Below are 15,591 nucleotides of genomic sequence, written 5' to 3'. Positions count from 1 at the left end.
CCTGCGTATCCCCCACTGCCCTGGATCTTGAAAGGCTACACAGGGAGGCTATCGAAAGAAGCTGAGTCCTTCAACGTGTACCACAGCACTGGGAGGAATGTTGTAGAACAGGCATTTGGCAGGTTGAAGGGGCGTTGGCGCGTTTTACTTAAGCGCACAGACATAAATTATAAGTTTGTGCCCACTGTTGCCCTCACAGCATGCGTGCTACACAACTTTTGTGAGCAGCATTCAGAAACCTATGAGGACTCCTGGGGTGCCATTGTTTCATCTACTGAATCGGAAGACTTTCCGCAGCCCGTCAGCAGGCCTTATGCAGGCACCCAACAGTCAGATGTAAGGGACTGCCTGAGCAATTATTTAGCCCATAACTTCCCGATTCGCACAAGTAGCTTCCGCTAAAGTGAAAATGAAAATTGGTTTTAGGGGAAACGAAATGGCACAGTATCTGTCTCATATATTGGTGGACCACCTGAACTGTGCATAAGGGAAGGGATAAAGGAGGGAGTAAAAGAAGAAAGGAAGCAAGAGAGTAGAGGGCTCCGGAATAATTTCACCACCTGGGGATCTTTAACCTGCACTGACATTGCACAGCACATGCGCGCCTTAACGTTTCGCCTTCATCGAAATGCAGCTGCCGCGGTCGGGTTCGAACACTAAATTGCATTGAGCAGAAAATTGTTAGCACAGAAGACCGGAACGATGAGCACAGTAGCACAGGATAGGCATGAGGTGTCACTAGAATTTTGTTGTCAAGCAACTTTTTACGGCATTTACCACACACAACTTGCATCTTGTGGAAGTAGGCAGCAAAGAAGATCCCACACATTATATCAAGCACGTCCATTTTGCACAGCCACTTATGTGAAGAGCACCACAACAAGCAATACTCAGGCAAAAGGCATTTGTTTTTAGTAGCCTGAAAAATTATTAATGCTTTCAATATCTCAGCAGTCTTGGGATTATTTTATTTGGCTGTACAATAATGACTGCTTTCCTGGTTTTGGTGACAACTGAACTACAGTGTCTTTTGACTGAATGGGCTTGAAATGTTCTCTGCTTCAGACAGACTATTATGATAGTCCTCATAATATATGCGACTGTGTGTGCCACATGTTGCTTCTGATATATCATGTGGAATCCTGTGTACTGCCTAGTTCCTTATGTTGTGGATTGTATCTGGCAATGTGTGGTTGTCACAGAAAGCTTGGCTCGGCAATACTCTTCACTTCGCAGTTCACGTCTGTCCTGAGTTAATGTGTTCTCTGTCATCTTTTGGTTTGGATTGGTTTTTGGAGTTTAACATCCCAAAGCGACTCAGGCTATAAGGGACGCCGTAGTGACGGGCTCCGGAAATTTCGACCACCTGGTGTTCTGCAACGTGCACTGACATCACACAGTGCACGGGCCTCTCGAATTTCACCTCCACCGAAATTCGACCGCCACGGCCGGGATCAAACCCGCGTCTTTCGGGTCACCAGCCGAGCGCCATAACCACTGCGCCACTGCGGCAGCTACTCTGTCATCTTTAGTACTGAAAACAGTTTTGCTTTTGTACCATGCATCACCTACTTGAAACCAAAGTATTATTGCATATTGCAGTTAGTGTAGACATACTATAACTGCCAGCCTTTTTTTTTTCACTCGTATCTTGAACAGCCCTACTATGCATGCATTAACCGAGTGATGTTCAAAATCACTTGAAGACAGTGATTTGCCCAATAATTGGAAAATGGCGTATGTTGTGCCGATTCATAAATCAGGGCCATGTAATCTGGCTTCAAATTATCTCCCAGTATCCCTCACAAGTGCAGTTTTCAAGGTTTTGGAGCATGTATTTTTTACATTGTACACCATCTTAAGTTTTCCCTCATAAATAATAACCAACATGGGTTTTGTAGTGTTTTCATGTGTCACACACTTAACTGAACTTGCCCATGATATAGCTAGTTCTTTAGATAAAGCAGTTTCTGTTGAGTGCATGTTTCTCGATTTTATGAAAGCGTTTGATGTTGTACCACATACTTCATTACTAGAAAAATTATCATTGTATAACATTAGCAGTAAAGTAGTAGCATGGAGCAAAGTGTACCCTCATTTAAGAAAACTTAGGGCGGTGGTTAGTGGTGAAATATCGGACGATGTTGCTGTAACCTCAGGAGTACAGTCACGAGTAAAAGACATTAGCACACATGACGGAACACCTGAGCGCCGGAATGACAATGCGTGGCGCTGCGGATGACAAAGAGGCTGATAACGAGAGTGCCGGGCCGTTCCCATTCTGCAGTATTAGGGGGGTTCAGCGGACTGTCACGGCCCAGCAAAATTTATTTTTCTGTCTCGCCCTCTCTTTTGTTTAGCGCAGCCTTGCTCCCACAGGCAACGGGTGAAGAATAGGATAGTTGTTTTTTTTTGCTTGTTTGGCAGTTATTTTTGCAAGCAGCCTCAGCCGTGCTGCGTTTGGTAACTGCTTGAACAGCTCTGCATCCAGGAGTTGCCATGGCCTCCAAAAGGAGCAGATTTGAATATAATTGAAAATATATGGGGATTAATGAAAAAGCGACTAGCTGTAAGGCAGATGCACAAATCATCACCAGATATCATTTGGGCGGCGGTTCAAGAGGAATGGAGCAGGCTCCAGGCTCTTCCTGACCTTGCAAGCAGCCTGTTTGACTCCTTCCCTGAGCGCCTTCAAAGCGTTGTGACGGTCGGTGGGGCCTACGCACGCCATTAGTGCAACGACGTGTTTGCTCACGCATCACGACAGCGAACTGGCTGTCCTCCTCCCTTCTTTCCCTGAATTGATGGGATAGTGCTCCTGTTAATAATGTTACTACACTTTCCCAACAAAGTGACCTGTGTGAATTAGTTGCATCAGAAAAATAAACTCTCTGTTTTTCTTGCTTGTGTAATACTGGCTAAAAGTAGCTCTATCATCCCGAGCGAGTTCCTTTTGACAAACCATCACGGACATAAAAAAACAGTAATAAAAAAGAATCCATCTTTGCCCATGATAACTGAGCCAAAATAAATGCCGCATGCACAGTCACGTAGGGTCGGCACTTCGACGCTCGGGCAATGGCACGCTTCATAAAGCTTACTTCCTGCCGTCCCCCCCCCCCCCCCCCCCCCCCCCCCCCATGCTGAAAATATGGAAACGGCCCGATAGGCAGGTCTGCAAACCACAGCGCCGCATGGCGAGATATACAAATTCTGATCGGCAGTGATTTGTGCTAATATTTTTTACTTGCGACTGTACCACAAGGGTCAGTTCTGGGACCACTTTTATTTGTAATTTTTATAAATGACATTTTCGCTGGTATATCGTCTACATTAGGGCTGTTCGCAGATGACTGTCTTGTACCGAACTGTTTCTGTTCCTGCTGAACGTGATGCTTTGCAATGCGACCTTGACAGAATTTCTAAATGGTATGATAAATGGGGCGTCACTATTAATCTCCGGAAAAGTCTCTATAGGTGTTTTACTAAGAAAAGGTCACCTGAATTTGTTGTCCATCATCGAATACAAATATCTCAGTGGGTATTTAAGTAGTGATCTGTGTTGGCATAGGCACATCAATTAAATAACTGCAAAAGCAGGTCGAATTTTGACTTTCTTATGCAGGAATTCCAAGCGTTTTCCTTTACAAAGTAAAGAACTGCTATACACAACTAACGTAAGGCCTATATGTGCACAGTATGCGTATGCGTGCACAGTATGGGGCCCTGAAACTAAAAATATTGATAAATTACAGAAGGCCCAAATCCTGGCTGTCCACATTGTTTTAAATACTTACAGCAAAAATTTCAGTGTGTCAGCAACGCAGAAGTCTTTCGGATGGGTTTCACTGCAGGGACGCAGATATGTACTTAGGCAGAAATTTTTCCGAACTATATACCATTCTAAAACAGGTACTGACCGTGACCATTATTTCCACCAGACTATATGTCTGCAAAAAGGGACCACACTTTCAAAGTAAAAGAAGTTAAATGCACTACTGATTAACTAAAAATGTCATTCGTTCCAAAAACAATAAATGAATAGAATAAGTTGCCCCAGGAAGTCATTTCAACAAAATCTAATGAATTGTTTGCCGCATTGCTGTAATTTTATGCTTGTGTTTGTATCAAATTATGTTGCAATGTATTTTCCGTGAGAATTTTTTCCCTGCCACTATACTGTATGATTATGTTGTAACTCTCTCCCTCCACTGTACTGCCAAACAGGCACTTTGGGTAATGTGATAAATAAATACATTACACAGCCGTGTTTGGAATGTAGATCTTTTTTATTTGTCTCAGAAACCACATACAAGAAATATAAATGTGTTTTCGAACAACACAAAAGGGTGCAGAAGTCAAAGTGTCAGGAGGACCCCTGATTATTAATGTGATCGCTATTGTTTTCACATCAGATAAACACACCACTGTTTGTACCTCTCCGGTGAAGCAAAATAAATGTCACTCTTTGGCAAGTAATAAAAAGAAAGCATGCATAAATACAGTTTATTAAAAGACAGCAACAAAAATCAGATGTCACTAATATTCGAGATTATCACATATCTGAAACAAGGTTATCAAAAATCTTAAAATCAAATTAGGAACTGAGAAACACAGATTGTACCTTTTTGGTGAAGGAAAACAAATGACCTTTGGCAAGTACTAAAAGAAAGCACGCATTAATATAGTTCATTAAAAGACACCAGCAAAAAGCAGATGTCATTAAAATTTGAGATTAACACACATCTGAAACAAGATTATCAAAAATCTTAAATTAAATTAGGAACTGGGAAACATATCACATAGTTTGTACCTCTCCAGTCAAGCAAAATAAATGACTTCGGCAAGTAATACAAGAAAACATGCAGAAATATAGTTCATTAAAAGACTCCAACAAAAAGCTGGCATCATTAAAACTGAAGGTTATCACATTTGAAACAAGATTACCAAAAATATCTTAAAATCAAATTAGGAACTGAGAAACAGATCACACAGTTTGTACCTTTCTGGCGAAGGAAAACAAATGACCTTTGGCAAGTACTAAAAGAAAGCACGCATTAATATAGTTCATTACAAGACACCAGCAAAAAGCAGATGTCATTAAAATTCGAGATTAACACATCTGAAACAAGATTATCAAGAATCTTAAAATTAAATTAGGGACTGGGAAACATATCACATAGTTTGTACCTCTCCAGTCAAGCAAAATAAATGACTTCGGCAAGCAATACAAGAAAACATGCAGAAATATAGTTCATTAAAAGACTCCAACAAAAAGCTGGCATCATTAAAACTGAAGGTTATCACATTTGAAACAAGATTACCAAAAATATCTTAAAATCAAATTAGGAACTGAGAAACAGATCACACAGTTTGTACCTGTCTGGTGAAGGAAAATAAATGACCTTTGGCAAGTACTAAAAGAAAGCACGCATTAATATAGTTCATTAAACGAAACCAACAAAAAGCAAGCTTCATTAATACTCTTAATATATATATCTGAAAAAAACATTGCCATTATCTTGTAAACAAATTAGGAACTGACATACACATCACACAAAATGAAACTGAACAAGGACGCAAGATATACCACTGCCTCTGTAGATAATAATAATAATGAAGATAGGAGCATATTATTAAAAACAAAAAGAGTACATTTACTTACTGCACACTTTTGACTTGTCAGGAATCTAATATTGCACTTATACTGTTTGCGATAATATTGCACATCCTTATTTATTGGAAATACCTGCAGCGCCCGAAGGCATTATTGCAGGGGGGATGAGTATACATAACAGAAGAATAGGCCAGAAAAAAAAGAGGAAGAAAAAAAAAGCAATACAAGGCATGACACAGAAAGTACAAAATGAATGAAATATGAAACAACAAAAAGACATGACGAAAAAAAAGCCAACTGACCAAATGATGCTGGACCAACAAGAACGAAGACCGCGTGATTAAAAAAGCCAAAAGAAAGCCAACTGCGCACTCATACATCCGACAGCAACGCGCGGAACATAGAGTCGGAACGGCACTCAACAATTTCATGGGGCAGGCGATTCCAGTTACCTAGAAGGTATTAGGGTAGATTAACGGGACACTGAGGACAAATAGAAGCTGGCCTGTATTGTAACTGTACCGTGCTCAAACTACAAAGAGACCATTAACGCCAAAATTGGAGCTTTCTGTAAGCTGGAAAAGAAAAACAGGCATTGCCGTCAGCGGCCTATTTCGGAAGTGGAATGCATGTATCAACACAGATTTTTGGGCGCGGATCCCAGAAGCTAAGCTACACCACCATTCACTTGCACACGATGGCAGCCCGGTGGCAGAAAGTACAGATGTCACGAATTTGAATTGACTACTGGCAAATTTTTAAAATCCAATTTTCTCTGCTACAAATGCATCTTTTGGTGTTAGAGAAATGCCAATACAGCCAGAAAGAGGCAAGGAATCAGCCGCCGCGATGGCTCCGTGGTTATGGCGCTCAGCCGCTGACCCAAAAGACGCGGGTTCGATGCCGGCCGCGGCGGTCAAATTTCGATAGAGGCAAAATTCTAGAGGCCCGTGTACTGTGCGATGTCAGTACACGTTAAAGAACCCCAGGTGGTCGAAATTTCCTGAGACCTTCACTAGAGCATCCCTCATAGCCTGAGTCGCTTTGGGACGTTAAACCCCCATAAACCATAATTTGTATCAAAAACAATGATTGGATGGATTTGTCCTCAGTGTCCCTTTAATGTTTCCGAGGCTGCTGCACGTTAAGGAGGCATCAGTCGCTATTTTTTACTCTGGAAGTGATTAAATGAAACTTAAAAATGGTGGCAATGTCACGGGTGTAGTTCAGCTCAGTGTTTAGGTGTTGGTGGTGTGTTGGTGGCTGGCGGCGGTGGTGGAAACTGGTGTTGTAAGTTCATGTTTGGTGGTCCCATAAATTGTGGGAAGCTGGGCATGTGTTGTAGGGATGCCACCAATGCTGCCTGTTGAGAAAAAAACTGCCCCATTAAAGTTTGTGTGCCCTGCAGAAAGGTGGTGGAAACACCTTGCAGGAGCTCCTGCATGTGCTTGTTCTCATCTGCAAGCAGTTGTTTTTGTTGCTGAAATTGTATCTCTGATTGCTTCGTCCAAAATTCTTCATTTTTACGCTGCACATTTAAGAGCACCTTTTCCAATTTCGCCTCTCCCATGCGGCGTCTTTTCTGTGGCGGTGATCTGCTTGAGGTGCTTGCTAAAAAAAGAAGGAAAACACATGCAAATGGTCACAACTTTCCTTCGTGGACTATTCACACTTTGCTGAAAAATAAAGAATTGCAGAGCAAAAAAAGGCAGGTCTGCTAAAAACAGGTTTGAACTTTTAACTTTTTATACGTGCTGTGGCTGAAGCAATCAATTCTTGCATGAAAACTACACGGAGCTTAAATGAAATAGTGCTACAGGTAAGCTTCCACACAGGACACTGTTGCTGGTGTAAAAAAAAAAAGAATGGGTACTAGCAGTTGTCACGGACATTCTATTGAAGAAGCGTAGCTTGTTGGGCCGGTTGCTGCACGATACGTGGAAAACCAGAGGAAAGGATGCGTTCACAAGCAGAAGTACACAGGGCAACTTTGCCCTGTGTACCTCTGCTTGTGAACGCTTCCTTTCCGCGGGTTTTCCATGCATCACCGACATTCTTTTCGCGTGCAGCGCGAATCCTAAAAATTTTCTGAAAACTGCTCACAGCTTTACCTCTGTGTTTATGCATATCCTAAAACATAGCCATACTCAAATGTGACAAGCACCCATTACATTTATAGCATCCTGCCAGCTGACCCCTTTATTGAACAGATAAACACTGCCTCATGTTCTTGAACAGCACACATACTACGTATACCAGGGTGCTCACTTCTTTGCACATTGTTTACTTTTTCTTTGCTAGAGGAACCAGTGTTCTGAGTCCATGCAGGTTGGAAACTGAAGACAGTTCTGATTTTATGCGTCATGACTATCATTCTAGTATATAACACTCTTTGGATGCAGCAATAACTTCAGACTCCTGCTGCCAGTGCTTGCCCAGGCAATTTGTTTTTTTTTTGGAAAACACATTCTAGAATGCTATGACTCCGAAAGAGAGGAAAGATGCTGTGGCAAGGTACTAGACCTGGAATTTGAGACTACGTCCTGTGTCGTGATGTCCCCCTTTCACTAGTAACATTTCTGTGTGATACATAGCAATGTCCATGTTTACAAAGTGAGGTAACAGCTTTAGGCATGTTCAATAAACCGAGAGACAATTTTCAATTAGAGGTCAAAAAAAGTGAAACACTGCAGGCACATACTCACCCTTAACCTTGTGCAAGTGAAACTTAGTCCACGAGACCTTGTGGTACAAAGTTTACACACACTTTAGATGAAAACATTAAAATTACCAGAATGGGAAAATGCCATAGTATGCATAAATTCTGACCACCTCAGCAATGCTTATCACATGCACACTGCTCCTTTCACTATAAAAAGAAAGTTTTTTTTGTCGAAACACTGGTCACATATGTATTTAAGTTTGCACTACCTAAATATTCCTGGCAATACAACACATCAGGATTCTGCAAACAACCACACTTAAAGATAGCAAGTTGCATCACTTTACTTTGACAACACTTCCTAATAGCATAGGTATAAGAGCTTTGTGCTGTGTTTGAATGACTTTTTCTTTTAAAAAATTCCTGTGCTACTCTTGTTCTCTCATTACTGCTGCATACAGATGAGCACCAGCAATGCCACTAGGCATTCAGGGTGCAGTACAGTGGCCACTATAGTGGCCAGTTCAGTGGATGCTGCGCTGGCGCAGAGGTAGAGCATCCGCCTCGCGTGCAGGAGACCCATGGTTCAAATCCTTGTACCGCCACAATTCTCCACCAGAAAAAGAAAGAATGGGTGTGAGGAAATTGAACAACAAGGTCTGGGGGGTAGAGTAATGTACCAAAATGCTCATTGGAAAGGGTGTAGAGTAAGGCGACATAAGCTCTTTGATGCTATACACTGCATGTTTACAAGAGTCAAAGGATTGGACTGGGATGAGCTTGGGATAAAAATTAATGGAGGAAATCCTAGGAACCTCCGATTTGCTCATGTTGTCCAGCGACGTAACTCAGAAGGAGTCCCAGTGCATGACTCAGGGCCTCAATATTCAAGCAGAATGGTAGAGCTAAAAGTTAATAAGGAAACTGAAGTCACGTCCAGTAATTTGGCAAGGGACAAACAGTTAAAGATAGGCAGCAAAGTATTGTATACTGTAAGAGAATACATCTATCTTAGGCAAGTAATGACCGTAGAGTTGGACCATGACAGTGAAATAGCCAGGAGAATACAAATGGAATGGAGGGCATTTGGCAGGCACTTGCATCATTTAGAGCAGCTTAGCATTGCCCCTTACAGGGAGAGAACATAGTATGTGTGGAATGGTACGGTATTTGGGTTTAACATTCGAAAGCAACAAATGGGCCATGAGATGTGCCATACTGGAGAGCCCTGGATTAATATGAACCACCTCATGTTCTTCCAGGATGCAGGAAAGACTAAAGTGCAAGAAAAAAAAATTGATTTTTGGTTTTTTACTAATATTAAATTCCAAAACTTTCATGAATATTATTCAGCGTCTCGCATGCTTTTCTGCCCTTTAATAGAGCCAGGACAGCCTTTTTTTTTTTCAAAGCCATTTTCTTTGAAGCTTCCATTTGCTCACATTTCTGCAATGGAAAAAATGCCAAAAAAAAACACTGGAAATTTCATAAACACAGTTGATCCATTGACAGCCTCCAGGCAATGCAAGCAAGGCACTATGCATGTTTTATTCAGTGCTGACACTTTTATTCTGCGCTATTCTTGCCTCACGTGAAGCGTAAGACCTCGCTTTTGTATGGATGTATTTAAACATTTCTTTTGCTTTTTAGTGGGCACATAGAAATTATGCGTAAGGCTGTTTTGCGCAGGTATTTCCACATGTTGGCTATCAACAGCAATGTCTGTCAAATGCTGTGTTCAAAAGACTGAGGCACCTGCTGCGCTGACAAGAGCCAGATGATGAACAAGCCTTTCCTGCATAGGTACTCGCTCAAATCAGTTCTTCACACCACAAAGCCTGCTCCCCAGCAAGTAGCGCAATGCACAACCAAAGCTTCTAGAATAGTGTTTCTACAGGAGATGCAAAAATACTTACGAGTTATTGAACCATGCAGTTTGGGAATGTGCACCAAAGAATGCCTTCCTTACCAGCCACACATCCGAACTACCATCTTAGACGCAGCACTAACATTCAGTCATGGGAGCATAGCCCAAATTGATACCCTTTGATACACCCGGTGACACCCCAAGGTATTTCGTGCATCACCGGGACACAACATCATGGCGTAGCTGTGTGAGGTGGACCGTAGTAGAAAGTGCTTAACGGAGGAGAGATGCAGAACAGATCAAAAGGGAAGCTCAGCAGAAAAACGACAGGCAGAGTAAAATTTGCTTTCGTATTGGCTACATGGCTAGTAGCTATAGATTCAAGTTTCGGTGCATGTTGGTTCTGTTAAAAAATTGAAGCAAATATGTTTTTGTCTTCATCTCGAAAAACTCAAGATGTCATTTCTTGTTATATTTGAACAATTATTGGATAAACAAGAAAAGAAATGAGGCTGTCTTTTTCTATCTTCAGCTACACATAGAGATGCAAAACTACTGAATCAAAATGGTACGCAGGAAGTATGCAGGAAGCATAAAGCAGGGCAAATATTCTAATTCTGACCTCTCGAGAGACTCGCAAGCATTCTTTGATTGGTTGAAGCAGCGGAAGCAGTTGCAGCACTTGCATCGTCTGCATCTGCGGGTAAAAAGCCTGAACGGTGCCACAGTAAACTGTTTATATAAAAAACAAAATGCAGTAACCTTGGAAACAAAACTCTGCGCCAATGGAATCCACACCATCCCACTCAAACAATGTCTGGAAATATAATCACGTATACCTCACTATTTTCAAGGCTGGTCCGACGACACTTTGCAGTGCAGCTGAGCAGCACATCCGCTTCCGCTGCCTCAGCCAATTGTTGAGCACCTCAAAGGATCAATACCACGAGAAATCGAAGTGTGAACATGGGCCCAGGGAACCAATTTTGTTCTGCAGCCGAGCTATTAAATGCCATCTAGTGCTTAAAAATTGCCCAAGCTTACGTTCACTTTGTTCCTGAAGGATATCAGCGTCGTCCTCCTCGGTCCTGGTGTCAGCATCGCTGATATCTGCAAAACAGAAAAAAAAATCACTGCTCCTATAGCCAAAAGCGCTGAAATTGCACATCTTGCAGTCCAAAGATTGTAAGATGCCATCCCATCCCACTGCACAACATAGGCCCTCTAACTCCAATCACCTCTTCTTTGCAACTAGCATGCCTACCCTGTTACCAGCAAACTTCCTTGCTTCGTTACTGCAACAGACTCTCTACTAACTTTAACTACTTGTGCCTTGCCTTGACAGTCACTCAAAGACACCATGCTATATATTGCATGTTTCACCCATGTCTATTTCCTGCTCTTAATGAACTGAGATAGCATTAATTCATGTTCTCTCATACACAATGTTCTTGTGTCCTTTTTACATTACACTTATTGTTTTTTCCTTCACTCATTGTACAGCCCTTCATTATTTTTTAGTTTATTTGTTAGCTTCCAAGTTTCAGCCCCGCAGGCAAACACTAGCAAGAAGTGTTGAACTTTCCTTTTGGCGATATCAGCCTTTCAACACTGTCTATACCTCATCAGTATATAACGCCACCGTGGTGGCTCAGTGCTCATGGTGCTGGGCTGCTGAGCCCAAAGACGTGGGTTTGATTCCTGCCGCGGCAAATGCATTTCAATGGAGGCGAAATGCTAGAGGCCCGTGTACTATGTCAGTGCAGTGAAATTTGGATGAGATTAACCATGTCTCATGAAAGCACAATAATAATCTATGCCAAAGAAAATGTGCTCTTAAGAGTTCGCTTTTAAGGGGAACTGTGCTGAGGCACACAAATTTTAAGCCACTGCATTTTCAAAGCTGTTGGTGCGTACTGCAGTCAATGAAAACGTGCACTAGGAGCAAAGAGCATTTCATGTTAGGGACATGTGCAGGGCACCTTGGTTATTTGTCAAATACATCTGCACAGTTACATGATTGCATGATAAAAAAAATTAAGTCAGCCCCGCTGCATGCCCAGTGGATTTGTCAAGGAACAAATTCAGTTGTCAGCTTATTGAGGCTCTTTACTGGAAAAAAGAATTTTTGTGTGTCTCGCTCAAGAGTACCTGTGTGCACTCGTTATCAGCAGTGCCGCATTTGTCCTTACGATTATACGTTTTCTGGAATCGATTTTTTTTTGTTTACATAGCATTTAATGTAGGACTAATATCTTGTTGCGGGCTAGTTGGTGAATCATCATGGACAGCGACAGCGCGAAGCAACTAGTTCGAAAGAGAGAGACGAGATCAGCGCTTGTCGTGTGTTCTCGTGTCTCTCTTTCGTCCTTGTTCCTTAGCGCTGCCGCTTTCCAGGGGGTTGTAAATGATCACGCTATTAGAAATGCGAAAGCTGATTGAAACTGCGTTAACCGCTCTACGTTGCGGCATTCAAATCAGCGCTCACCAAAACAACGCAGCACCGAGTCGCCGACTTCGGCGCTGCTGACATGCTACATCACATAAAAGTAAACGAGCGTGAAAACACATTTGGGTGTATACTTGCCTAGCTGCGAGTTGTCGCCGTAGTCTGGTGGGACATCTTGCGAGTCCACGCCGTACTCGCGAGCCTGCACCATCGGCCTGTGGCTGAGAAGCGCGCTCATGTGGTCATACCACTTCCAAGCCGACGGTGCAGCTCCACTTCTCTCTTGCTCCAACCGTTCCTGTCACACAAGACAGAATTGTGCTGCAACGTCGTATCATTCCGTATGGGTGTCGAAATTCGGCTGAGGGAATGTTTATACTCACGGCCGTGAATCGCTTCTTCAAATTCTTCCAGCAGTTCCGCAACTGCTGCCACGTCCAGTGGTAGCCGAGATTGGCCATTTCGGCCTGCAGGTCTTTGAAAACATCTTGATTGCGCTGCCGTCTGCTGTCCAGCGCCTCGCTCACTTTTTTCTCACTGATCAGCGCTAAAAAACATTCTACTTCCCGGTCGGTCCAAGAAGCTCGGGTGGAAACAGCGCGGGGACCGACGGTGGCTGCCATTTTGGTCGACTGGTCACATGACCGAAATCTTTCCCAGAGTTCCCCGTTACCCGACTCCCTGACCCGACTGCGTATACATGGTTTTTGGAAAGGCGGGTCAGGCGAGTTAACCTACCCCCTGCAGGCGAGTTAACTCGACTCGCTCTGCCGCTTATTTTACTCGACCCGACAGCGTCTACATGAACCCGGCAACTGGTTTTTTACCCGACAAGCTAACTCTACTCGACTCTATCGGGTTCATGTAGACAGGGCTTATGTCGAGTTGTAAACAAGCAGCGGCCTCTTGGCATGCAGAAAGTACATAGTCGCAGTTTCGCACACACTCTTCCTGCTTGAAATTAAGCTTGATAAATATACTTCGGAAAAAAAATGTCGTTGTGTAATTACACTAAGATTATTTCTATTGCAGTGTTGTGTAAGTTTAAGGGCATATTACATATGCGGTAGCAGGGACAATTCATGTCGTTGGGAGTTACGTTGTCTGGCAACCCGGAAAACGCGCCGCGAAGGCGCCGCTCCCCTCGGGTGCTCGCGCGTTGACGGCAACGCGGGCGTTCACCGCGCGTCGCGTTTTTCGCTCGCGGAAAACGCGCCATGCGGTTCCGCCTTTAGACAGCGCTCACCGGCTGCACAAACGTTCGCCAACCACGACGAACCAGTGGGATCGACCGCAATCGCTAGATACAGGCGCCACTATTCCTCGCCCATCTTACAGTGCCTTCGCGCTGTCATTTTCACGGACGACGAGAGAGGGGGAGAAAGCACGGGCCGACGCGGGTGCTCCGGCAACATCAGGTGAAGTCGGCGCCACTTGGCCCGGCTCCAAGCAGCGCGGGTCGGTGGCAGGTATCGCAGCGCGCGCCGGCCGACGCAAAAGCGGTTCCACGGCCGGCTGGTTGGACGCCAAGGGACGACTGCTTCAAGGCGTCTATGGGGCCAGCGTGCCGTCACGCACTGCATCGCCAACGCATGGCGTTGAAAGTGGGCTGCCCGTGCCGCGCCCTTGGGAACGCAAGCTAAAGCGATGGGCTATCCAGTTCACCGGGATCCGACCCTCAAGCAGCATGGAGTTTTATTGCTCTGACGCTAAGAACCACCCGTGCCAAACCTTACAGAAATAATCTATAGACAGTCTCTGGACTTCTCATAGACTCTATTGCCTTCCTATAGATATTTATTTTTGTCTATTCATAGCCTATAGACAAACGTCTAATAAAGTGTATGACCATATATCTATAGATTGTCTATAGACTGACTACAGGATTTGTATTTCCTATAGACTTGTTTAGGGTCTGTCTATAGAGAGTCGATGGAGTTTTATAGACTGAAGTCTATGGACCGTCTAAAGAAATTTTTGTAAGGGAACAACCGAATCCACGGCAGCACGTCCTCGGTTCAATGAAGAGATAGGACAGAGGCGAGTGCTCCACAGCTCTAGCCCCAGACACCGGCGGCCCCCAGGCTCCGGGTGGTAGCGAGGCCTTGAGGCGGCGGCGGCCAGCGCTCCTCGGAGCCACAGTGCGGTGCTCCATCACCTTCGAGCGCGCGGCGACGGAACGCGACGTATCGAATCGCGGCCAAGGATATCGCGCACAGAACAACCATCTCGTGCACCTCCCGGCCGCCGCCATTACTGCTTCGGAAATGTGGACACACGTACACTGGTTGGCGATGCAAAGAAACTGGTCAGCACAAACCGAGCATGATTAACGGTGCCTTTGAGAGCTGGCCAGAACCGGCAACAAGGACGAACCGGTTTGTAGTGCCACGGTGCGTTACGCTACGCTGTTACGCACACATTTCCAGCTCACTTTCGAGACATAATCTCGTCCACAACAGAGAGAAATGAACAGCACCTCCGCGCCGACAGCGGAGTGTTGCTCATCACATGCGAGAAACTCGACGACCACGTTCCCGGTGACGTCACTGTTTTTGAACTCAAATACACAGTGTTCCACGAGCACTGGTTCTGGCTGCTCCGTTCAACCACGGAGGGGCGCCGTGCGTCTCCTACTCTGTTTCGCGGGCAAACCCAGACCTCGGTGCCGTCGCCCGCCCACACAGACAGAGGGCGAAGGGGGGGGGGGGGGGGGGTGCGCAGACAGTCGGCCGACGAGAGGAGCAGCGCAGTTCTTCGTGGTCAGAAGAAAGACACCCACGAAACGAAGAAGCAAAATGCCGCGTCTATTTTCGAAGGACGCGCGGCCTCTGCTCAGACGCACTATTGGCAGGGTCCGTTTTGCAACGACCCTCCTCTCTCTCCCCCCCGCCGCGGGAAGCCGGCCCGTACTACAGCGGGGGCGACGGCGGCAGTGCTATATTCGCGTGACGCCCGAGACGACAGACGCGGTCTCCCCGCCGGAGCGCGCGCTC

At 44.6% G+C, this 15,591-nt stretch overlaps 2 protein-coding genes across 5 annotated transcripts in view; both read right to left on the bottom strand.

The window, feature by feature from the left end:
- Window positions 1-15,591, bottom strand: part of LOC144125822 (uncharacterized) — a 145,361-nt gene that overhangs the window by 56,858 nt on the left and 72,912 nt on the right. The gene's annotated exons all lie outside the window — the stretch shown is intronic.
- Window positions 4,480-13,454, bottom strand: LOC144125821 (uncharacterized). Its single transcript, XM_077659536.1, has 4 exons — window positions 12,979-13,454; window positions 12,734-12,893; window positions 11,191-11,256; window positions 4,480-7,228 (listed from the first exon to the last, which is right to left on the bottom strand). Exons 1-4 carry the CDS (start codon window positions 13,216-13,218, stop codon window positions 6,849-6,851), a joined length of 846 nt encoding a protein of 281 aa, XP_077515662.1. The 5' UTR covers window positions 13,219-13,454; the 3' UTR covers window positions 4,480-6,848.

Source organism: Amblyomma americanum, chromosome 3 (assembly GCF_052857255.1).
Source record: "Amblyomma americanum isolate KBUSLIRL-KWMA chromosome 3, ASM5285725v1, whole genome shotgun sequence".
Lineage (NCBI taxonomy): Eukaryota > Metazoa > Arthropoda > Arachnida > Ixodida > Ixodidae > Amblyomma > Amblyomma americanum.
Note: the sequence above shows the minus strand (reverse complement) of the source record. Positions and strands in the feature narration are given on the sequence as shown.

Bases quoted from the DNA above. Each gene is read 5' to 3' on its own strand.
- LOC144125821 (XM_077659536.1), bottom strand. From the start codon at position 13,218: ATGGCAGCCACCGTCGGTCCCCGCGCTGTTTCCACCCGAGCTTCTTGG. The intron at 11,257-12,733 runs GCAAGTATACAC...TCTGTTTTGCAG, and splicing joins CGGCGACAACTCGCAGCTAG to ATATCAGCGATGCTGACACC. The intron at 7,229-11,190 runs GTAAGCTTGGGC...TTCTTTTTTTAG, and splicing joins CCTTCAGGAACAAAGTGAAC to CAAGCACCTCAAGCAGATCA.